Here is a 23,143-nt window from a genome sequence, read left to right on the forward strand (position 1 = left end):
ACATTGGAAGGGGTTCGAAATTTAAAGCAGTTTGTCCAGCTAAATTGTGGACGTAGCCAGATATAAACCACAAGATTTAAAATCCAGTTGGCCTGAGCATCCCAGCTGTCTTTTATCTGGCTAAAAAGGTAGCTAGGTAAGGCAGGGGCTTTCTGGGATGGAGCATATGTAGCCAGCTACATTGCGCAGTGCCGCTTAATATCCCATATAAGTTTATCTGGCTAACTGCTGAAAACTGACCCCTAGTGACGTGGAACAGTTTTTAAAGCCATTCATGGGTGCTAATTGGCTGTTTGAAAATTGGATAAAAGTTTGTGCTTTTGTTCTACAGCTTGAGTATTTTTAGCTGCATTTCAAGGAGGTGTTCCTGGGGTATGCTTTAGGTCAAGGAGGAAAATAACATTTTATGGAAAACTGCAATTTCCATACAAGCATTTGCCAGGGTTCGCAGGCATTTTGTAGCTGGCGCAGGTTTGAATGTGAAAGGACATGTATATTTTTAATTTAAGCACTGCTGCAAGGTGGTCCACGGATAAGAGCTACCCTTGGAGTTGTTCCTAAAGTGAATAGTTTGACAGTTGGCCCCTATTTATTTGAATGAATAGGTAAATCAGCATCAGGGCATGTCCTGTAAAAACACAATTTGTTCAATGTATCCTTTAAGGTTGGTAATCTGTTTTTCTTCTATAATGTGTACAGAATTTTTAAAAATATTTCTAGCTACATACCCCCGACGAGGTTATTCATTTTCTAATCATATTTTAAAATACATTTTAATTTTGAAAATAATAAGCTGCATTTGCAGGCCCCATTAGTCCCTTGGAAATAAATAACTCTTGTCTCATAATGATATCTGTGGTGTGAATAAAAGCATTATACCTCCTTTTCCATTTGGAGATGGGATTGAAACTTGGAGTTGTTTGTTCAGCTCGGGGAAAGATTTGTTTGTGGGGTTGAAAACTTGATTTTTTTTCTTCCTTTTGCTGCTGTGCTCTCCTTTATTATAAATATACAATATGGTGTCCTGGTCTGTTCCTTTACTGGTTTTGTCATTTTAGTGATATTTCAGAAGGGCTGTCTAGAAAGGTTTGCCCTTTTGAAGATGATATCAAAATCTGCAATAGAGTAGACACCTTGAAGCTGTGGAAAACATGAGGAGGGATTTGGTGAAGTTTGAGGAATGGTCTAGAGTCTGGTGGCTAACAAATACAGGATCATGCATTTGGATTGCAAAACCCCAAGGGAGCAATACATTATAGGGAGTGATTTTAAAAAATGGCCAAACAGATAAGCAAAAACCAGAAGGCCAAACAGATGGCAAAAGCCAGAAGGATGCTTTGGGTGCATAGGATCAGCAGAAAAAAGGTGATATTGTCTCAGTATAAGCCTCTAGTGACTCCTCATTTGGAGTACTCTGTCCAGTTCTGGAGATCACACCTTCAAAAGGATGTAAACTGAAAATTCTGTCCAGAAGGCAGCTACTAAAATGGTCAATGGTTTTCATCATAAAGCAATGGGGACAGACTTAAAGACCTAAATATGTATGTATACTGGAGGACAAGAGGGAAAGGGAACATATGATAGAAACATTTTAAATAATGCCAAGGAATAAAAACGTAGGAGGTGAGTCCTTCAATGGAAAGGAGGCTACAGAATGAGGGGTCATGGGATGAAGGTGAAAGGGTGGTGGATATATGCAACAGACCCCTCCCCTGTCTGTGGAGGTGCTAGAGACTAGAACTGTGTAAGAATTCAAGAAAACTTGATTATAAGCACAGAGGATCTCTGAGGGAGAGGAAGGGATGATAAAGCTGATGTGGATGGGCTGGGTGGTCTTTTTATCTGCTGCCCTGTTCTGTGTTTCCAACAGGATCTCTCATTCTGTTTGATCTCCTGACTAACCAGCAAGAACCAATGAAGAGCAGTGATGCTCCAAAAATGGTAATTTGTTCAGATGCTAATTATATCCCTGGTTTGGTTACCTAGAAGTCTGCTTACTTTGCACAACAGCATTAACAAAGATAAGGGATTTTCAAGCTGAACTTTAGGAACAGGTTTCCATACTTTCATTGCAGCCTGGTATTTGTCTAAACATAGAAAGTGATAAGTTCCATGGAAAACACCTTCCAAGCTAATTGTAGCCAACTGTCAAGAGATTTATCCTGTAACTTCAGTGCAGAAGTACTCTTTTTGTCTAGACACAAGTAGATATACCTTTTTAAAAGAGTATACCTTTCCTTTAAAGAAGAACACGTGGCATAGCCAATCTTAACAAAATTGTTTTTCCCTGTACGTACCCGGATCAGTCCAGACTCCTGGGTTTTGCCCCCCCCCCCCCCCCCCCCAGCAGATGGAGACAGAAGTTTACAAACCAAAACTCCGCCTTATCTAGGCTGGTGCCACCTACAATCTGGCAGTATTCTTCTGTCTCCTAGCAGGTGGAGGGGGTGCAAAACCTACAGTCTGAGCTGAGATCTAAGCTTTAGGTGGTAGTTAGTTGAAAAAAAAAAAAAAGATAGAGATAGTGATTCAGGGTGGTCTTAAGGACCGCAGAAGCTTGCCTGCTGGTCCAGGATTACGCCTCCCAGGGGGTTGCGAGGTCCTGAGGGGACCATCCCCCCTGGTGCCAGAGGCCCATATGTTGGCGATCTAGCTGTACTGGGGGTGACACCAGGGTGCCTGGCTCACTCCCCCCAGTTGGACTTGAACCTGAAGTGACCGGTAACGTGGGGGGAAAAAAAACATGGAAATTAAGGTTGTGTTTTACATATCCTATTGCTACTCTTGGGGTCCCTTTCTTCCGGTGGGGGGAGGCCAGGCTCCCTATCGTTCGCGGAAAGTTTTATTGTGTGGTTTTTTTTTTTCCTTTTTTTTTTTTTTTTTTTCCCCTCCCTCGCCGAGGCAGGACATGCCGCAGCATTCAGCCTGTCGGGCCTTCGGGTCCGCGCAGGCGCGACTGTCCAGAGACAGTCTTTGCTCCTCCTGTGTCTCAGGGGGAGAGGGAGGGTCTTCGGCCCTGATCGGGACGCAGGACGGTAAGGCTTTGCGCGCCGGGTCCTCCGGGGACAAGTCGGCAGCGGTCTGGTCTCGCAGCCGCCATTGTGAGTCGTCCTAGCGCGATTTCGGCGGGAACGGCAGCCATTTTTGCGCCTCGGGGAGCCGAGGCGCCCGCGATTCCGGCGGATTGGGGGGAGGACAACCCTCCTCCACGGTTATCCCCCCAGCACGAGGTCCCAGGGAGGGCCGATCTCCGAGGCTGGGGGATAGCAGCATATCGGAGGGGGATGATGACGGGGCATCCTCTGATTCTTCGTTTGGTTCGAAGTTTTTTTTATTGATGCACAAGGCCTTTAAGGCCCGTAGGCTGGCCAGAAAAGGCCCGTGGATAATCCCGCTCCGGACACTAGACATGGGAAGCGGGCAAAGGCCATTCCAGGTACAGGGGGCCCGGACAGGGTCCAGCCTCTCCGGCCCCAGACAGCCAGGGGAGATCCGGATACCTCCACGGATACCGATGAGCCAGACCTCCCGTCCCAGCCCCCGAGGGGGGTTGATGGGGACGGAGATCAGGGGACCGCGGGTACCCGAGGTTCCCAGACGGAAGGGGATGACCCGAAGGTCATCCGGCTATTCCGGAAGGACGAGTTGGGGCCTCTTATCCCTGAAATTCTGGGGGAATTAGGGATTCAGGTGCCTCAGGAAGAGTCATGTCTCGGTGCGATGGACCCGGTCGTCTTAGGACCGGGGTCCTCCTTCCGCTTTTCCCTTACATTTTTCTGCCTCCGATTTGCTTTTTAAGGAGTGGGACACTCCTGACTTGGGTCTGAAGGTGGCAAAGGCCATGGATAAACTATATCCCTTACCAGAGGAGGCCTTGGAAATGTTGCGCATGCCAAAGCTAGATTCCGCAGTGGCTGCGGTCACGAAAAAGACCACCATCCCGGTGACCGGGGGTACTGTGCTGAAGGATTTACAGGATAGGAAGCTGGAAATACAGCTTAAGAGGATTTTTGAAGTCTCGGCTTTAGGAATTCGGGTGGCTATTTGCAGTAATTTTTCATTACGGGCTGGCCTTCGCTGGGCACAACAATTGTTGGCTAACGAATCTCTCTCGCCTGAGGAGGCTCGCCAAGCAGGGCGCTTGGAGGCAGTGATTGCATATAGTGCAGAAGCCTTTTATGATTTACTGCGCACATCGGCCAGAACTATGGTGTCCGCGGTATCCGCAAGGCGTCTATTGTGGCTCCGTCATTGGTCGGCGGATGTGACATCTAAGGCCCGGTTGGGTTCATTGCCCTTTAAGGGCAAGCTCTTGTTTGGCAAAGAATTAGAGGATCTGATTGAGTCTTTAGGTGAGAATAAGGTGCATCGGTTACCAGAGGACAGACCGAGGACCAGGGGGGTTCCGGCTTCTCGCTCTAGTTTTCGCGGTGGTCGTGGGCCTCGGGTCTCTCGGGGTTTGGTTTCCTCTTTTCGCCACGGTGCAAGTCGACAACAGTCTTATTCGCAGTCCTTTCGTGGGCACCGTTTCGGTCGTCCGGGAACCAGTCAGAATGTGCAGGGAGGCAAACCTACACAATGATGTGCGGACGGTCCATTCCTCCGTACCGAGAGTCAGGGCCAGATTAGATCGGTTTTTCAAGGAATGGACCAGAATCATGTCAGATCAATGGGCTCTGGATGTGATAAGACAGGGTTTCGCGTTAGATTTTTTTTTGCCGGCCACGCTAGTGTTTCCTAGTATCGCCCTGCGGGTTTTCAGACAAATGCCGTGCAGTGCATGCAACTCTGGGTCGTCTCCGAGATCTAGGAGCGATTGTCCCAGTACCGGCCGACGAGCTGCGCCGGGGCTGTTACTCCATTTACTTCGTGGTACCGAAGAAGGAAGGAACCTTTCGGCCTATCCTCGACCTGAAAAGGGTCAACAGATGTCTGCGGATTCCTCGGTTTCGCATGGAGATCTTGCGATCAGTAATCGCGTCAGTAAGAAAGGGGGAGTTCTTAGCCTCTTTGGACCTCACAGAGGCGTATCTGCACATCGGTATTCGGAAAGAGCACCAGCAGTTTCTCCGGTTCGCAGTGCTGGGGCAACATTTTCAGTTTCAGGCACTCCCATTCGGACTCGCGACTGCGCCTCGCACCTTTACCAAGATTATGGTGGTAGTGGCGGCGCAGCTCCGCAGGGAAGGTCTGCTGGTTCACCCGTATTTGTACGATTGGCTGATTCGCGCCAAGTCGGAAGCACTCTGTCGAACGGCATTTCAGAGGGTGCTTTGGTTATTGCACACCTTGGGGTGGATAGTCAATGTCACCAAGAGTCGTCTAGTTCCCTCTCAGTCGCTGGAGTTTTTGAGAGCCTTGTTAGACACCCGTCGGGGAACGGTGTCCTTAACTCAGGAGCGAATGGTCAAGTTGCAGGGGCAAATTCGAAGATTGTTATCCAAGCCGGTACCAATCGTCTGGGACTATTTACAAGTGTTGGGGTCCATGACCTCCACGCTGGAATTGGTCCCCTGGGCCTTCGCTCATATGCGGCCTTTACAGTCAGAGTTGCTTTCCCGGTGGAACCCGGTATCGGAAGAATTTCGTCTACCGTTGCCACTGACCCAGGCAGCCTGGGACTGCATGGATTGGTGGTTGTCTCCGAACAACTTGAGGCGCGGAGTGTCCCTGGAGATTCCAGCCTGGACGGTAATCACGACGGATGCCAGCCTGTATGGCTGGGGAGCAGTCTGTCTACGGAAGCCTGTGCAGGGTCAGTGGTCCCCGAGGGAGGCGTCTTGGTCCATCAATCGACTGGAGACCAGAGCGGGTCCGGCTGGCTTTGCAAGAGTTCCTCCCAATGATTTGTGGTCAGGCCGTTAGAGTACTTTTGGACAACGCGGCCACGATGGCTTACATCAATCGACAACGGGGAACCAAGAGCCAAGCCGTTGCGACCGAAGCCCGGCTATTGATAGCATGGGCAGAGAAGCATCCGAACAGCATAGCGGCCTCTCACATTGCCGGGGTGGAGAATATTCATGCGGATTTTCTCATTCGCAATTGAAAATCCACCTATCAACTCATTTGTGCACGGTGGGGAAATCCCGTGGTCGACTTGATGGCAACCTTCAAGAATGCGAAGCTCCTCGGTTCTTCGCTCGACGCCGGGAGACGCGGCAGAGGGAGTAGATGCTCTTGTGCTGCCGTGGCCGACAGATGTGTTACTCTGTGTTCCCTCCATGGCCACTCATAGGCAGGGTGTTGCGGCGGATCGAGGTATACCCGGTGGAAGTGGTCATAGTCGCTCCGGAGTGGCCAAGGCGCCCGTGGTTCACGGATCTGCTGAATCTAGCGGTGGAGGAACCCATTCGCTTCCCGTATGTGCCGGATCTCCTGCATCAAGGTCCTGTTTGTTTCGTCCAGGTCGATCGCTTTTGTCTAGCGGCATGGCTTTTGAGAGGCAAAGATTGAAGTCCAAGGGATATTCGGATACGGTGGTAACTACTCTTCTATGTTCCCGAAAAGCCCCTACATCGTTGTCTTATGTGCGGGTCTGGAAGGTGTTCGAATCATGGTGCCTCACTTGGGACGTGTTTCCTACTCGAGTGGCCGTGTCTGATATCCTACTTTTCCTACAGGACGGTTTGACTAAGGGACTTTCGTGTAGTTTGTTGCAGGTGCAGGTAGCGGCACTGGGTTCCTTGCGCGGTCAGATTCAAGGGGCGTCGGCGGCTCATCCGGATGTGGTGCACTTCCTTAGGGGGGCGAAGCATTTACGGCCTCTGGTTCGACAGCCCTGTCCGTCTTGGAATTTGAATATAGTCCTTAAGGCGTTGTGTGGCGCTCCTTTTGAGCCTATTCGGGGAGTCACCTTAAAAGATCTAACTCTGAAGGTGGTGTTTCTGGTGGCTATTGTCTCGGCACGAAGGATTTCTGAGTTGCAGGCGTTGTCGTGCCGGGAGCTCTTCTTGCATATTTCCGAGTCGGGAGTGTTGTTGCGTACAGTTTCATCCTTTCTACCCAAGGTGGTTTCTTCTTTTCGTGTGAATCAGACGGTCGAGCTGCCGTCGTTTTTGCAGCTAGACAGTTCGGATCCATTGTCTAGGGATCTCCGTAAGTTGGATGTGCGGCGAACGTTGCTGCGCTACTTGGAGGTGACCAATGCATTTCGGGTCTCTGACCATCTCTTCGTTCTCTGGAGTGGTCCTAGACGGGGCAATGTGGCTTCTAAGACTACCATTGCTCGTTGGTTGAAAGAGACCATTAGTTCGGCGTATATGGTCCAGGGTCGGTCTCTACCGTTGGGTCTTCGGGCTCATTCTACTCGTTCGCAGGCCACGTCCTGGGCAGAATGTCACCGTATTTCTACGGAGGAGATTTGTAGGGCAGCTACCTGGAAATCGTTGCATACGTTTGCCAGGCACTATCGTCTGGATGTCAAGGCTCCAGGACCAACGGGATTTGGGGAAGGAGTGCTCAGAGTGGGCCTCTCCGGATCCCATCCCAAGTAAGATGAGCTCTGGTACATCCCAGGAGTCTGGACTGATCCGGGTATGTACAGGGAAAAGAAAATTAGGTCTTACCTTTTGATAATTTTCGTTCCTGTAGTACCACGGATCATTCCAGAGTCCTGCCCGGAGGTATTGCTGATGCCGAGAGAGATAGTACGGTATGTGTTTGGGCATTTTCAGTCAGAATGTGTTGCTGTCTTTATCCGTTATCGGTGACACGGGTTCTGTTCCCAGTTGGGGGGTTGTGAACCAGTATCGATGTTGTTGTTGTTTATTTATTTATTTATTATTTTTATATACCGACATTTGATCTCAATTGAGATATCACACCGGTTTACATCCAGGTACTGTAGGTATTTCTCTATCCCCAGAGGGCTTACAATCTAAGTTTTTGTACCTGAGGCAATGGAGGGTAAAGTGACTTGCCCAAGGTCACAAGGAGTGATAGCAGGACTCGAACCCTGGTCTTCTGGTTCATAGTCCACTGCTCTAACCACTAGGCTATTCCTCCTCCTTAGTTATATAGTTAGTTGGAGATGATTGAATTATTCTGCTTTCACATTAAGTAATACTGCCAGACTGTAGGTGGCACCAGCCTAGATATAGGCAGAGTTTTGGTTTGTAAACTTCTGTCTCCATCTGCTAGAGGGGGGGGGGGGGGGGCAAAACCCAGGAGTCTGGACTGATCCGTGGTACAACAGGAACGAAAACTATCAAAGGTAAGACCTAATTTTCTTTTAGTCCATAGGATAAAATAAAATCCATACATTATGTATCCAGGATGTTGCATCCTTCCAGTACATCAGGGGTGGCCAACTCTGGTCCTCAAGAACCACAAATGGATGTAGTTTTCAGGATACCCACAATGAACATACGAGAGAGAATTGCATGCACTGCCTTCAGTGTTTGCAAATCAGTCTCATGTACAGTATATTCACTGTGAATGTCTTGAAAACCAGACCCAGCTATGGCTCTTGAGGACCAGGATTGGGTCACCCCTGCAATACATTATCAATGAGCAACTCCACTACATATGTTAAAGACCTCACCCTTTCAAACCCCCTCCAGCACGCACCAGATGATCTTAACCCTTTTTCTGGAATCTAACTGGTATAAAATTCCAGTGGTATGTAATTTTGTATCCATTTCCTTATGTTATACATATAGAATTTTCATGACAGGTTTTTTTGGGTTTTTTTTATTATTTGGTCCCAATCCTTCTCTGATATTTTTCTAGCCAGTGTCATTTATCCCTTGCTTGTTTGAACTTCATAGATTTCCCTTCCTCCTTCATTGCTTGATACAGTTTTGAAATAAGGTGATGTGGCATGAGGGGATTATCTTTTTTTAAAACCACAGAGGCAGTGTGAAGCACCATGTGAAAATGTGTGGGTGCAGCGGGGACACAAGTGAAAGAGAGACCTTGTTTTTCTTTTTTCATGTGTTCTTAGGACCTGAACAAAGATGCCGGGGGAGATGCTGAGACTCTGCAGGATATCCTTCAGAAGCTGGAGCTCTCAGAATACTGCATAGCCTTTGAGAAGGAAAAGATTGATAAGGAAGCACTGGTAAAAAAAAAAAAAAAAAACCCAAACAAAAAAACCACCTACTCCCCATTGTCTGTGCAGAAACCTCCCTTTCAGGCCGATACAGTACAGTGCGCTCAGGTGGAGCGCACTGTTAACCGGCATTTGGACACGCGTTTGACCTGCTAGCTTTACTCCTTATTCAGTAAGAGGTAATAGCGCGTCGAAAACGCGCGTCCAACCCCCCCCCCCCGAGACTAATAGCGCCCGCAACATGCAAATGCATGTTGATGGCCCTATTAGTCATTCCCGCGCGATACAGTAAGTAAAATGTGCAGCCAAGCCGCACATTTTACTTTAAGAAATTAGCGCCTACCCAAAGGTAGGCATTAATTTCTGCTGGTGCCGGGGAAGTGCACAGAAAAGCAGTAAAAACTGCTTTTCTGTGCAACCTCTGACTTAATATCATGGTGATATTAAGTCGGAGGCCCCAAAAGTTAAAAAAAAAAAAAATTAAAATGGGCTCGAGGGTTGAAAACCGGATGCTCAATTTTTCCAGCGTCCGGATTCCGAACCCGTGGCTGTCAGCGGGTTTGAGAACCGACGCTGTTAAAATTGAGTGTCTGCTGTCAAACTCGCTGACAGCCGCCGCTTCTGTCAAAAAAGAGGCGCTAGGGACGTGCTATTGTCCGTAGCGCCTCTTTTTACCATGGGCCCTAATTTAAATAAATTAAGTTACTGAATCGTGCGCACAGGAGAGTGGCCTGTGCACATGCTGGGAGAGCGGGTGCTCACCCGCTCTCTCGCGTGGTTTACTGTATCGGCCCGTTTATGTGTTAAGTGCACTCTCTACTTCCTACCTTTTTTCTCGCGCACACATTCTTTACATCAGGGTCCACCTTCTTCTTGGCTATACAGTGAATCATATGGAAAAATAATTGTGGTAATGGATATTTTTTTATTGTATGGAAGAAAGGAGCATCTCTGATCTGCGAAAAAGGGCTATGTATATAGGCACTGTGAATGCTGATCTTTTCAAAAACTGTTTCAAAACTTTCAATAAACTTCAACAAAAGTAAAAATATAAAATTGGATTTACTTAGAGTTCCTGTCCATACCCAGATCAGTCCAGGCAAGTGTGTTTTGCATCCCTACCAGCAGATGGAGGCAGAGAACAAAACTTTGAGGCACTGCTATATAACCAAGAGTGCCACCTGCACTCCTCAGTAATTCTCTGTCTCCAGCAGATGGTAGAGGTGCAAACCTGCAGTCTGACAAAAAGAAAAAGAAATTGTTAGAAGTTTCTAAGACTCCCTGAAGTGTTAGGCTCCTTCGTGGACCATCCCTCAGGTGGAGCAGGGCGACCGGGGAGTTGGAAACCCCTGGCTGGTGTTTGTCCTCATCTGGCCAGAGCTCCTGATAGCCAGGGGACTGGCTCCCTCAGGGTCTCTGATGTCTCCCGAGTCTTCGCTGGCCTGTCAGGGAAGTATCCTGTTTGCCTTTTAAGCTGTTTAAAAAAATTTAAAAAAAAAGAGAGAGAGCACTCCTTTTAAAATTTTTTTTTATTGCAGTGCCTAAAAGGAACAGTCTGAGGCAGTGAGTGCACCTGGGACAGTGGGAGCTGTCTGTGCTTTTGGGGGGGGGGGGGGAAGGTTGAGGGAGTTTTCCCTGGGGGTTTGAGGAAGGGAGCGGCCAAGGTGGTTGGGAGCCATGAGTGTGGCTTAAATTTGCTTTGTGCACCATTCGGACCAGCCCTGTCACCGGGCTCCATTGTCTGAACAGACTGCCCTCGTGCCTTTTTTCCCCGTGCACTGCTCAGGCTGACTTCCTTTGATTTTGCAGCTTGTGGTGTTGCAGCCGTGTGTGTGGCCTGTGGTGCAGCATACCGAGTGCATAATAGTGCCAAAGCCACGTGTGACAGCCTGCGGGGTCTGGTCTGCCTAGCTCAGCAGTAGATCCCTGTGCTATGGGTTCAAGGCAGGAGATGAAGGAGAAGAGGGCCCTTCGTTCATTGGGGCTCATGGCTATTGTCCTGGGAGGGCCTCGGGGGCCAGCCATACCTGTGTGGGGGATCACGGGCAGGTGCCTGTGACCACCAGAGACTCCGGAGATTCCCCTCCCCCTCTGTGGGGCAGGAGGGTCAGGATGGGGAAGGGGATTCGGATGGCAGCCTTCCGGATCAAAGGGTGGAGGATCCCGAAGATTTCTCACTTGAGTTCATTCTGCTCCTCCATAAGGCCTTCCTGGTGAGGAAGGGGGTGAGGGGTCGAGCATCCGAAGGTGAGACCCTCCCTGTTGTGCTTCCAAGAGTTCTAAGGTGGTCTCTGCTAGTGGGTCCGGGAATCTGCAACAACGCCTGGGTTTGAGTCGAGCAGGTTCGTTGACTAATCCCAGGGATGGGGAAGACTCTGATGGTATGCTGGAGGATCCTTTGGATTTGCAGACACAACCCCCGAATGTGGACCCGGATATGAATAAGGATGATCCAGACCCGGATGAGTTTCCTGTGTCAGAAGGGGATGACCCTTCTGACACAGGGTGGTCTGCTTGTTTAAGAAGGAGGAATTGCATCCCCTTATTCCGCAGGTGTTGCAGGAATTGGGGGTTAAGTTGGCTCAGGAGGAGTCTGATAATGAGGGCATAAATCCTGTCCTGGATGGGCTGCAGGGTCTGCCTAGTGCTTTTCCCTTACCTAAGAAGATTCGCAAGTTGGTGAACTGGGAGAAGGACTTTCCAGATGCGGTTCTAAAGGTCCGTAGGGCCATGGCTAAACTGTACCCCTGATGGAGGAAACCTTGGAGCTCCTGCGGGTGCCAAAGGTGGATGCAGCGGTGTTGGCGATGACCAAGAAGACTACATTCCCAGTGGTGGGGGCTGCTGCCCTGAAGGATATTCATGACCACAAGTTGGAGATTGTTAAAGCGGATGTTTGAAGTTTCCGCTTTGAGTCTCCGAGCCGTGATTTGTGGCAGCAAGATGCAGAGGGCTTGTTTGTGCTGGGTGCAGAAGACACGAGAGCAAGTCTCATCAGGGGATGTCTGTTCTCTGCAGTCAGCGTGCTTGGAGGCTGGAATGGCTTATGTCGTAGATGCGCTTTGACTTGGAACACACTTCAGCCAGGAGCATGGTCTCGGCAGTAGTGGCTCGCAGACTTTTGTGGTTGCAAAATTGGTTGGTGGACATGTCCAAGGCACAGTTGTGTAATCTTCCCTTTAAGGGGAAACTCTATTTTTGGGGAGGATTTGGATCAGCTGATGAAGACTTTAGAAGAGTCCAAAGGGAACAGGTTGCCTGAGGATAGGAAAACCTGCAAGAAGATGTTTCTGCGTCTGTCCCAGTTTTGGGAATTACATGGGTTCTGGTTAGGCTAGCCCTTCTCGGGTGTGGGAGCAAAGCAGTCTGTGGGACGGCAGCAGTCCTTTCAAGGCACCCACAGATCTTCCAGGGATGGTGCAGGCCAAGGGGCTGGTGGTGGAAAGTAATCGCAATGAAGCCAGCATCACCCATTCCTCTGTAGAAGCAGTAGGGGGCAGATTGTCCAGCTTTTACGAGGAGTGGGCCAATATTACCTCTGACTGCTGGGTTTTAGAGGTGGTATGCGGCGGTTATGCACTAGAATGTTCTTGCCCTATCAGGGGAGCCTTTTTGGAGTCTCATTTCACATCTCGAAGCAAGCGAGAGGTGGTGTGGGGGATTCTGAGGAGGCTGTTAAGCTTAAACATGATCATTCCCGTCCCGAGGGAGGAGCAGGGATGGGGAAGGTTCTCCATGTATTTTGTAGTTCCCAAGAAGGAAGGAATGTTTCGGCCCATTCTCAACTTGCAGAAGAGGTCCACGTTTTTGGTTGGAGATAAGAACAATAATTGCGGTGGTCGGTAGAGGGGAGTTCTTGGCGTTGTTGGACCTAATGGAGGCATAGCTCCATATTCCCATTTGATGGGACCATCAGAAGTTTCTTCGGTTCATGGTGTTTGAGTAACACTTCCAGTTTTGTGCTCTTTCCTTCGGCCTGGCCATGGTGCCTTGAACCTTCACGAAGATGGTGATGGTAGTGGCAGCAGCCCTTTGAAGAGAAAGGGTGTTGGTTCATTTGTATCTGGACAATTGGCTTATTCGTGCGAAGACTGAGGAAGAGTGCTTGAGGTCTCTCCAGCGGGTCATAGGCACCTTGCAGTCACTGGGTTGGGTGATAAATGTGGTGAAGAGTCACCTAGTCCGTCTCAGTCTTTTGAATATCTGGTGGTGACAAAGTTACAGGCACAGGTGACACATCTGCTTCGCCTGTTGGTGTTAACAGTCTGGGACTACTTACAGGTTCTGGGGTCCAAGGCTTCCACATTTGATTTGGTACCATGGGCCTTCACGCACATGAAACTGTTGCAGAACATGTTCTTGTCCAGGTCTGAGTATCATCTGCCTCCACCTCTTCTACAAGAGTCCAGATCCAGTCTGTCGTGATGGCTGTTGCGTCACAACCTGGAAAAGGGAGTGGATCTGGAGACCCCAGACTGGGTGGTGGTGGTGACCATGGACGCCAGTCTCAAAGGTTGGGGAGCAGTGTGCCTGGGGGGGTCTGTCCAAGGGCTTTGGTCAGTGGAGGAGAGGGCCTGGTCCATCAATCACCTGGAAATAAAGAAGGTTCGTCAAGCACTTGGAGGCCTTCTTCCTTCCCTGGATCAGAGGCAGGATGGTTCGGATATTCTCAGACAATGTGACGACAGTGGCATACATCAACCGACAAGGAGGGATGAAGAGTCATGTGGTGGCCTGGAAGCTCGGGAGTTTGTTTGGGTGGAGCTGCATCTCAAGTGAATAGCGGAGTCTCATGTTGTGGGCGTGGACAATGTACAGGCAGATTTCCTCAGCAGCAGCAGTTGGATCCGGGGGAATGGGAGTTGTCCTCGGAAGCCTGGGATCACATCTGGAGTGCATAAGTTGGAAGGGGTTCGAAATTTAAAGCAGTTTGTCCAGCTAAATTGTGGGGCGTCTCCCAGTTGGATCTTATGGTGATGTGGGCCAACGCAAAGACTGTGAGACTTTTCAGTCGCAGAAGAGAGTTTGGCGCGGTAGGACTGGATATTCTAGTGTATTGTTGGTTGATGGGGACCCTGTTGTATGTGTTTCCCCTGTGGCCACTCGTCAGGTGAGTTCTGTTGTGCATAGTCACATCGGGGTCGGTGGTGCCAGAGTGGTCATGTTGCCCGTGGTTCACAGATCTCGTGAATCTTGCAGTAGAGGGACCCCTCAGGTTGGCCCATCTGCCCTGCTTGCTGTGACAGGAGACCATATTTTCGGATCGGGAGGATCACTTTTGTTTTGTGGCTTGGCTTTTGAGAGGTGGCAGTTGCATCTGTGTCTGAAAGCTATTCAAAACAGGTGTTTCTACCCTTCTCCAGGCTCGGAGACCCTCTTCCTCTATAGTGTATGTCAGGGTCTGGAAGGTCTTTGAGTTATGGTGCCTGCAGCACTGAATGGATCCCCTATCTGTGGGCGTTCCCCAGCTTTTAGCCTTTTTGCAGGAGGATTTTGTCTAAAGGCTTGGCCTATAACTTTCTCCACATGCAGGTATCCACCTTGGGTTCCCTTGGGCAAAGATGCTGGGAAGGTTGTTGGCCTCTCATCCTGATGTGGTTCGACTCCTGAAAGGGGTAAAGCATTTGCGGCCACTGGTTCGGAAGTTGTGTCCAAGTTGGAGCCTCAGTTTGGTTCTGCGAGTACTCTGTGATTTGCCCTTTGAGATTTTGGGAAGGGTGATGTTGAAGGACCTGACATTAGACAGTGTTTCTGGTGGCCATTTGTTCTGCCAGAAGGATTTCTGAGCTGCAGGCTCTGTTGGGCAGGGATCCTTTTCTGCATATTTCTAATGACGGGTCATGTTGCGAAAGGTCCCCTCTTTCTTGCCAAAGGTGATGTCCTTTCTTCATGTTAATCAGATGGTGGATCTTCTGGCCTTTCCAGAGTAGTCTAAGGATTCTCGAGAGAGAGAGAGCTGCATCTTTTGGATGTATGACTGATTCTGTTGTGCTATCTGGAGGTCAATAATTTGTTTCGGTGCTGAGATCATCTTTTTGTGGTGTTCGGTGGCCACGATTGCACGTTGGCTGAAGGAGGCCGTTTGCTTTGCTTATATTTTGTAAAGGTTGCAAGATTCCAGTAGGGCTTAAAGCACATACTGCAAGAGCGCAGGCAGCCTCTTGAGCAGAATGTTAGTTGTTATCTCCCCAGGAGATTTGTAGAGTGACAGTGTGGCCTTCGCTTCATTCTTTCCCCAGATATTACCATTTGGACGTGTGAGTGCAGGAGGACGCGTCCTTTAGTGAGAATGTGTTGCGTGTGGGTCTTTCAGGTTCCCGCCCAGTTTAGAAGTGCTTGCGTACATCCCACTTGTTTGGACTGATCTGGGTATGAACAGGAAAGGAAAATAGGTTCTTGCCTGCTAATTTTCATTCCTGTAATATACCACAGATCAGTCCAGAGACCCACCCTTTCGCTGCTGAAAGACTTTTTTCCTGATAATTGATGTAATATATTCTGAAGAGTGTTTTTTTGTACATATGTTTTTTGGGTTTCTGGAGGTGACAGAGGATCCAGTGCAGGGGATTTCAGCCTTGCTTTACCTGTTCGCCCTGGAGATGGTTTTAGGTTCTAATCTCTGGCTTGGGTACAGGTCAATACTGATGGGACTGCAGTTGGCACTCTCTGTTATTATAGCAGTGCCTCAGTTTTGTTCTCTGCCTTCATCTGCTGTTAGGGATGCAAAACCCACTTGTCTGGACTGATCTGTGGTATTACAGGAACAAAAATTAGCAGATAGGAACCAATTTTCCTGTGGCAGCTAAGAGCAGAAAGTAATGTATTCCTTTGTCGCTGCACCACCTGTGCTAGCCTTTTTTTTTTTTTTTTAATTGTAGAGGAATTTGATGTCTGTGTCTGTATTATATACAGTAACTTCTTTCCCTCCCTCCCACTCACCCAATCAAGGTTCTTTGTACAGAAAATGATCTGAAAGAATTGGGAATCCCTATGGGACCAAGAAAGAAAATATTGAGCTTCTTGAAGACGCAGAGAAGGCAGGTAACACATGGCAGGAGACTCGTAACTTTCCTATCACATGGTTAGCGGAAAACATTAATGAGCGCCCATGCAGCTGAAGGTTGTGCAATTAATTCCCTGGCATTACTTATTACTGTTATCAGTGCTTGATGTGAGAGACTAGAAAACACAGTACAGGCCCCCTCTCCCTAGGTATCGTCTAGTGCATTTCCAATATTTTAAAATATTTTTATGCATATGTGCTGTTTCTCGCTTGGAGTCTTGTTGATGAATAAGCAAGTAATAAATGGTAACTCTCAATGCATAAGTGAACATTTTAAGACCTAAAAACATCTGAATCTCCTCCTTGTTTCTTCCCCTATCTTAAACTCCTGTTTTACTTATCAGAAGGGAAGGAGCTTCTGAGTGCAGATTTTATTCTTGTAGAGGTAATTTTCAAAGCAATTTATGTGGGTAAAGTTTTACCTGTTTGAACACGCCCAGCCTCCATGTGGTTTCTAGCCATATTGGGAGAAGGTGTTCTGGGTTGGGGGGTGGGTGGGGGGGAAGTAGATTGCATTTTCAGATCTATGTGTGTACTTTGCTTTTCGTGTGGGTAGAATTTTCCTGGAAAACACAAGTTTCAAAGTGAGAGTTCTTGCAGGCAGTCTGAATGTTTTGATCTGGTGTTCCCAAGAATTATATGGCTTCAATAGGTATTAGAATAATGACAAGAAATGATTTTATTGTTGCTAAGTACATAGGACCAGATAGCTAATGGTAGCACAATGGAAGCATCTGTACCAAGTGTGTTTTAAGTAAAAACTTACCTATCTGGGCATGGCCTACAGTGTGGGTGCCAGCAGGAGACAAAGGGTGAGACAGACACATCCATATCTTTTGATAAAAGAAAAAATTAATCCATCCAAACAGTAAAACCTTCTTGGACTATCCCTGAGTTTATCCTGAGGATGGCAGAAATCCCTGCATATCAAATGTCATTTTATATTAAGTGGCTCCTTGAAGGGAGAGTTGACATGGTGAGCTGGCATCAGGTGTTATACCAGTCAGCTGCCCAGTAGCATGTGGAGGGCAGGGGCTGCGCGGTTACTGATGCTGTTGTACCCTGGGAGAGGGGGTGATTGTTGCTGCTAGCGCAGAAGCAGCTCTGTCTTAGAGGGGGTAGAAAATGTGAAAATCCTTTCAGACTCCCAAAAGGCAGCTTGAGTTACTCATGGGACCTGTACTCATCCCTCAGACGCTGCGCAGCCTCTGTTAGTCACCTGATCTTTCTGTTCTCTTCCCACAGGCCGGTGGCAATGTGACCCAGCCAGCCCCCAGAGGAGATGGCTTGAGCGAACCCTTCCAGCTGCCTGTTGCTGGCCCCGGCGCATGCAGTGCAGAGGACTCTGAGCATTTTGATATCCGAATTGGACAGGTGATGAGAAACACTGCAGTGACAAACCCTAAAATAACTTCTGTTGTGCAGCTAGATACAACATCCTCTCATACAGAGCTGAAACTCAGATATATGGAAAGATGAGTTCAAAAGAATGATTTTGATAAACATATCTGTTACTACAAAAATAAGGAAAATGAAATGCCTTTAGAAAGAGGTGACGTATTATTCAGTGACATTGCCAGCAATTCAGGACTGAGGTCCACCTCCGTTTTCTGTCAGTGAGAAGCATACCTGCAACTCACAGCTGTCCTATGTTTTTTTTTGTTTTTTTTTGTTTGTTTTTTTTTTTTAAAGGAAGAGAGAAACATTTTAACATGGATTTCATTTTTATAGTTTATTAAAAAAAAAAAAAAAACAAAACCCCTTTTATGTAGCTACTAGCAAGCCAAGAAGTGATGAAAGGGAAAAATACAGGTAAAAGAGGAAGAGAAAAAGAGTAGTACTGCTTACAGAAGAATTCATATTAAACCAACAGATATAAAGCAAGGCAGCATTAAAGGTGGTGATATTTAGAACTCCTTTAAATCTCTTCCATTTACATGAGCCACACAGATTTGTAACTGTGCTCCTTAGACACTTTTTCCTCTCACTTCGGTTTGGGAAGGCACAGTGTCCCCAAACTTTGCTGCACAAATTGAAGGGAATGTGTGCTACTGCTATTGCCATGATGAAATAGTGGCTGAGCATCTTTGCCCCAGGTCCTATTTTGTTCTTTTTATTTTGGTATTGCCAGGTCCCCATCACCTACCCACAGCTGACCTTCAAGCCACTAATCTTCTTTGCCTGGGGTTCTCCCATCGGGATGTTCCTCACTGTCCGAGGTCTGAAGAAGATTGACCCGAGCTACAGATTCCCCACATGTGGACGTTTCCTCAATATCTACCACCCAGTACGTGAGAATGATGCTAAGGGGGAGTGCTGGGAGCATGAAATTTCACACCCCTCTCACCTGCTAGATATCATGTGGGCAGGCTAAAAGGGAGCTGGTCCGATGACCTCAGTGACCATGCTTGACTCCTGTGCAGGAGGCCCAGATTTTATTCCTAGGTCTGGCCCTCTATAATACAGGCCAGCTGGGGCTGGAGCTGCCTCAGGGTTGTTCAGAGTGAGGTTTCTCCAACACAGAGAGATTCTACTTTCCTAGCATATAGCCAGATGGACTCAGGACCAATGGGTTTATGCTCCCCTGCCAGCAGATGGAGACTGAGTCAGGTTTCAAAGCTGACATAAGAACATAAGAAATTGCCATACTGGGTCAGACCAAGGGTCCATCAAGCCCAGCATCCTGTTTCCAACAGTGGCCAATCCAGGCCATAAGAACCTGGCAAGTACCCAAAAACTAAGTCTATTCCATGATACTATTGCTAGTAATAGCAGCGGCTATTTTAAGAACATAAGAACATGCCATACTGGGTCAGACCAAGGGTCCATCAAGCCCAGCATCCTGTTTCCAACAGTGACCAATCCAGGCCACAAGAACCTGGCAAGTACCCAAAATCCAAGTCTATTCCATGTTACCATTGCTAATGGCAGTGGCTATTCTCTAAGTGAACTTAATAGCAGGTAATGGACTTCTCCTCCAAGAACTTATCCAATCCTTTTTTAAACACAGTTATACTAACTGCACTAACCACATCCTCTGGCAACAAATTCCAGAGTTTAATTGTGTGTTGAGTAAAAAAGAACTTTCTCCGATTAGTTTTAAATGTACCCCATGCTAACTTCATGGAGTGCCCCCTAGTCTATTATCCGAAAGAGTAAATAACCGATTCACATCTACCCGTTCTAGACCTCTCATGATTTTAAACATCTCTATCATATCCCCCCTCAGCCGTCTCTTCTCCAAGCTGAAAAGTCCTAACCTCTTTAGTCTTTCCTCATAGGAGAGCTGTTCCATTCTCCTTATCATTTTGGTAGCCCTTCACTGTACTTTCTCCATCGCAATTATATCTTTTTTTGAGATGCGGCGACCAGAATTGCACACAGTATTCAAGGTGCGGTCTCACCATGGAGCGATACAGAGGCAGCATGATATTTTCCGTTTTATTCACCATTCCCTTTCTAATAATTCCCAACATTCTGTTTGCTTTTTTGACTGCCGCAGCACACTGAACTGACGATTTCAATGTGTTATCCACTATAATGCCCATATCTCTTTCTTGGGTTGTAGCACCTAGTATGGAACCCAACATTGTGTAATTATAGCATGGGTTATTTTTCCCCTATATGCATCACCTTGCACTTATCCACATTAAATTTCATCTGCCATTTGGATGCCCAATTTTCCAGTCTCACAAGGTCTTCCTGCAATTTATCACAATCTGCTTGTGATTTAACTACACTGAACAATTTTGTGTCATCTGCAAATTTGATTATCTCACTCGTATTTCTTTCCAGATCATTTATAAATATATTGAAAAGTAAGGGTCCCAATACAGATCCCTGAGGCACCCCACTGTCTACTCCCTTCCACTGAGAAAATTGTCCATTTAATCCTACTCTCTTGTTTCCTGTCTTTTAGCCAGTTTGAAATCCACGAAAGGACATCGCCACCTATCCCATGACTTTTTACTTTGCCTAGAAGCCTCTCATGAGGAACTTTGTCAAACGCCTTCCGAAAGTCCAAGTATACTACATCTACCGGTTCACCTTTATCCACATGTTTATTAACTCCTTCAAAGTGAAGCAGATTTGTGAGGCAAGACTTGCCTTGGGTAAAGCCATGCTGACTTTGTTCCATTAAACCATGCCTTTCTATATGTTCTGTGATTTTGATGTTTAGAACACTTTCCACTATTTTTCCTGGCACTGAAGTCAGGCTAACTGGCCTGTAGTTTCCCGGATCGCCCCTGGAGCCCTTTTTAAATATTGGGGTTACATTTGCTATCCTCCAGTCTTCAGGTACAATGGATGATTTTAATGATATTGCCCTTATATAGGTCCCTGGTGAGATGTCATCTAGAATACTCTGTACAATTCTGGAGACAGCATACTCAAAAGGATATTAAACAGTAGGTGGCTACCAAAATGATCAGTGGTCTTCATTCTAAAGCACATGAGGATAGACTTAAAGATCTAAACATGTATATCCTAGAGGAAAAGTGATATTGTGAGACATTTAAATATCTCAAAGGTTTCCATGCACAGGAAGCTAGCCTCTTTCACCAGAAAGGAAGCTCTAAAACAAGAGGTAATGAGATGGAAGGTGAAAAGAGGTAGACTCTGGATTAACTTTAGGAAATATTTCTTTACAGAGAGAGTAGTGGATGCATGGCATGGCCTCCCAGTGGGAGGTAGAGGAAACAAAAATATTATCTGAATAAATGGGATAATTACAGGGGATTTCTGAGTGAGTGATGGGAATTGCAAGGGCTACATAAATTGAACAGATGGGCAGACTAGATGTGCCATATTGTCCCTTTCTGCCATCATGTTTCTAGATTGAACCCCTGTCCCTGGAAATGAGAAATAATTTACCCAGAACTCTGACCCCTTTAAACCCCCCACTTCTTGCAGGGTGTCCCATTCTGTGACCACATTTCAGGGCATCTTTGGAGATCTCCTTATTTCCTGAAGGATGGGGTCTCCCTCTGTCAGATCTTTCAGGCTGGAGTCTGATATTCTTAGATCATTTGATATGCTAGTGATAAGGGCAGAGAGCTGCTCCTTCTGGAATAGCAAGATTACTGGTGACTCCTTCCCTTCTAATTAATAGCAGGTAAAGGACTTCTCCTCCAAGAACTTATCCAATCCTTTTTTAAACACAGCTATACTAACTGCACTAACCACATCCTCTGGCAACAAATTCCAGAGTTTGTGCATTGCGTGAAAAAGAACTTTCTCCGATTAGTTTTAAATGTGCCACATGCTAACTTCATGGAGTGCCCCCTAGTCTTTCTATTATCCAAAAGAGTAAATAACTGATTCACATTAACCCTTTCTAGTCCTCTTATGATTTTAAACACCTCTATCATATCCCCCCTCTCTTCTTCAATCTGAAAAGTCCTAACCTCTTTAGTCTTTCCTCATATGGGAGCTCTTCCATTCTCTTTATCATTTTGGTCGCCCTTCTCCATCTCAATTATAACTTTTTTGAGATGTGGCGACCAGAATTGTACACAGTATTCAAGGTGCGGTCTCACCATGGAGTGATACAGAGGCATTATGACATTTTCCGTTTTATTCACCATTCCCTTTCTAATAATTCCCAACATTCTGTTTGCTTTTTTGACTGCCGCAGCACACTGAACCGACGATTTCAATGTGTTATCCACTATGACACCTAGATCTCTTTCTTGGGTGGTAGCACCTAATATGGACCCTAACATTGTGTAACTATAGCATGGGTTATTTTTCCCTAACTGCATCACCTTGCACTTATCCACATTAAATTTCATCTGCCATTTTGATGCCCAATTTTCCAGTCTCAGAAGGTCTTACTGCAATTTATCACAGTCTGCTTGTGATTTAACTACTCTGAACAATTTTGTATCATCTGCAAATTTGATTACCTCACTTGTCGTATTTCTTTCCAGATCATTTTTACATCACCCTAGATATACCCCTGCAGTGACCTCAGCCCTCCATCTTCAGCAGATGCAAACATGCTTTCCCTTTGGGGATCACTGTACTTTTTGGAAGAAGAAATTCTACTTTTAAATTGGAGAAAAGATTGAGCCTCACTCTCCTGCTGTGATACCTAAAGGTCCCTCACCCAGTTGAGAATTCCTGAAGTGATTTCCAAGATCCCTCAGAGGTGTGCCTTGTTCTGGTAGCCAGTTCCTGGCATGGACTTTCCTGCTGAAGCAGCTGAAAGGCAGTGGGTGCAGGAAGCCAAGGGCGGTGATGATGGCCAAAGCCCTCTCCCCCCGCAGCCGGAGACAGTCTCTGTACTCAGCCAGTAAGAGAAGAGGATTTCCTCCCAAATCAGAGACGGAAGAGTTTTGGTAAGACTTCCTCTGGTCCCCTTGTTCGGCATGCCGTATTGATGTCGTTCCCGATCCCATTTGGGTAGGGGGAAGTGGTTTTCCGAGCAGGTTGAGTGCTTCCCCCCCCCACCCCCCTCCCCAGTGAGCTACGCCCCGCTTTAGCCTTCGTTGGCACACAGAGTCGTAGGCCACAGCAGCACCATCTTGCGCACGTTTTTGTGCCTGTATTCCCCACCATAGAGCCTTGGTATGCGCTCTATGGTGCACGTGCTGTGTGCATAACACGTGCAAGTACATATGCACACAACTTATTAGGCGCAGACTACAAGTAAAGCCAGGCACATGGGCTGTGTATGTGGCCCGCGTAAGCGCCCTAAATCTGTGCGCAAAAAATTTTAAGTATGAGCTGTCTGAACACACAGTTACTGTTGCCAATGGTTGCAGCAGCAAAGAAACATAAGCGCCTTTCTCTTTGTGCTGCTTGTCATAATAGAGCTGCACAGTCTGATCTGGATTCTTGCTTATGTCAGCACTGTGAGGAAGCCCAGGGAAAGTTGGCCTCCCTGGACTTTGCTAAGCGTGGCTCTTCCCATTCAGAGGATGGGTCAGCCACAGCGTTAACCGGAAGTACCCTGGATCTGAGTAAACCATGGAACTGGGTTATCCATGGGAGAGGGAAATTTAGCAGCACCTACCTCA

At 47.2% G+C, this 23,143-nt stretch overlaps 1 protein-coding gene across 6 annotated transcripts in view; it reads left to right on the forward strand.

The window, feature by feature from the left end:
• The window catches only part of DDHD2 (DDHD domain containing 2), a 141,594-nt gene that overhangs the window by 61,641 nt on the left and 56,810 nt on the right, over positions 1-23,143 (forward strand). For all 6 annotated transcript variants that reach the window (XR_003857057.1, XM_029603926.1, XM_029603929.1 and 3 more), the window contains exons 9-13: positions 1,871-1,941; positions 8,948-9,064; positions 16,004-16,096; positions 17,364-17,492; positions 18,250-18,405. Coding sequence is in view for 5 of the 6 variants with exons in the window: in XM_029603926.1 (XP_029459786.1) it covers positions 1,871-1,941; positions 8,948-9,064; positions 16,004-16,096; positions 17,364-17,492; positions 18,250-18,405 (566 nt within the window). In the remaining variant the exon portion in view is untranslated. The remainder of the gene's footprint in view (positions 1-1,870; positions 1,942-8,947; positions 9,065-16,003; positions 16,097-17,363; positions 17,493-18,249; positions 18,406-23,143) is intronic.

This window comes from Rhinatrema bivittatum, chromosome 5, assembly GCF_901001135.1.
Source record: "Rhinatrema bivittatum chromosome 5, aRhiBiv1.1, whole genome shotgun sequence".
Taxonomy (NCBI): Eukaryota; Metazoa; Chordata; class Amphibia; order Gymnophiona; family Rhinatrematidae; genus Rhinatrema; species Rhinatrema bivittatum.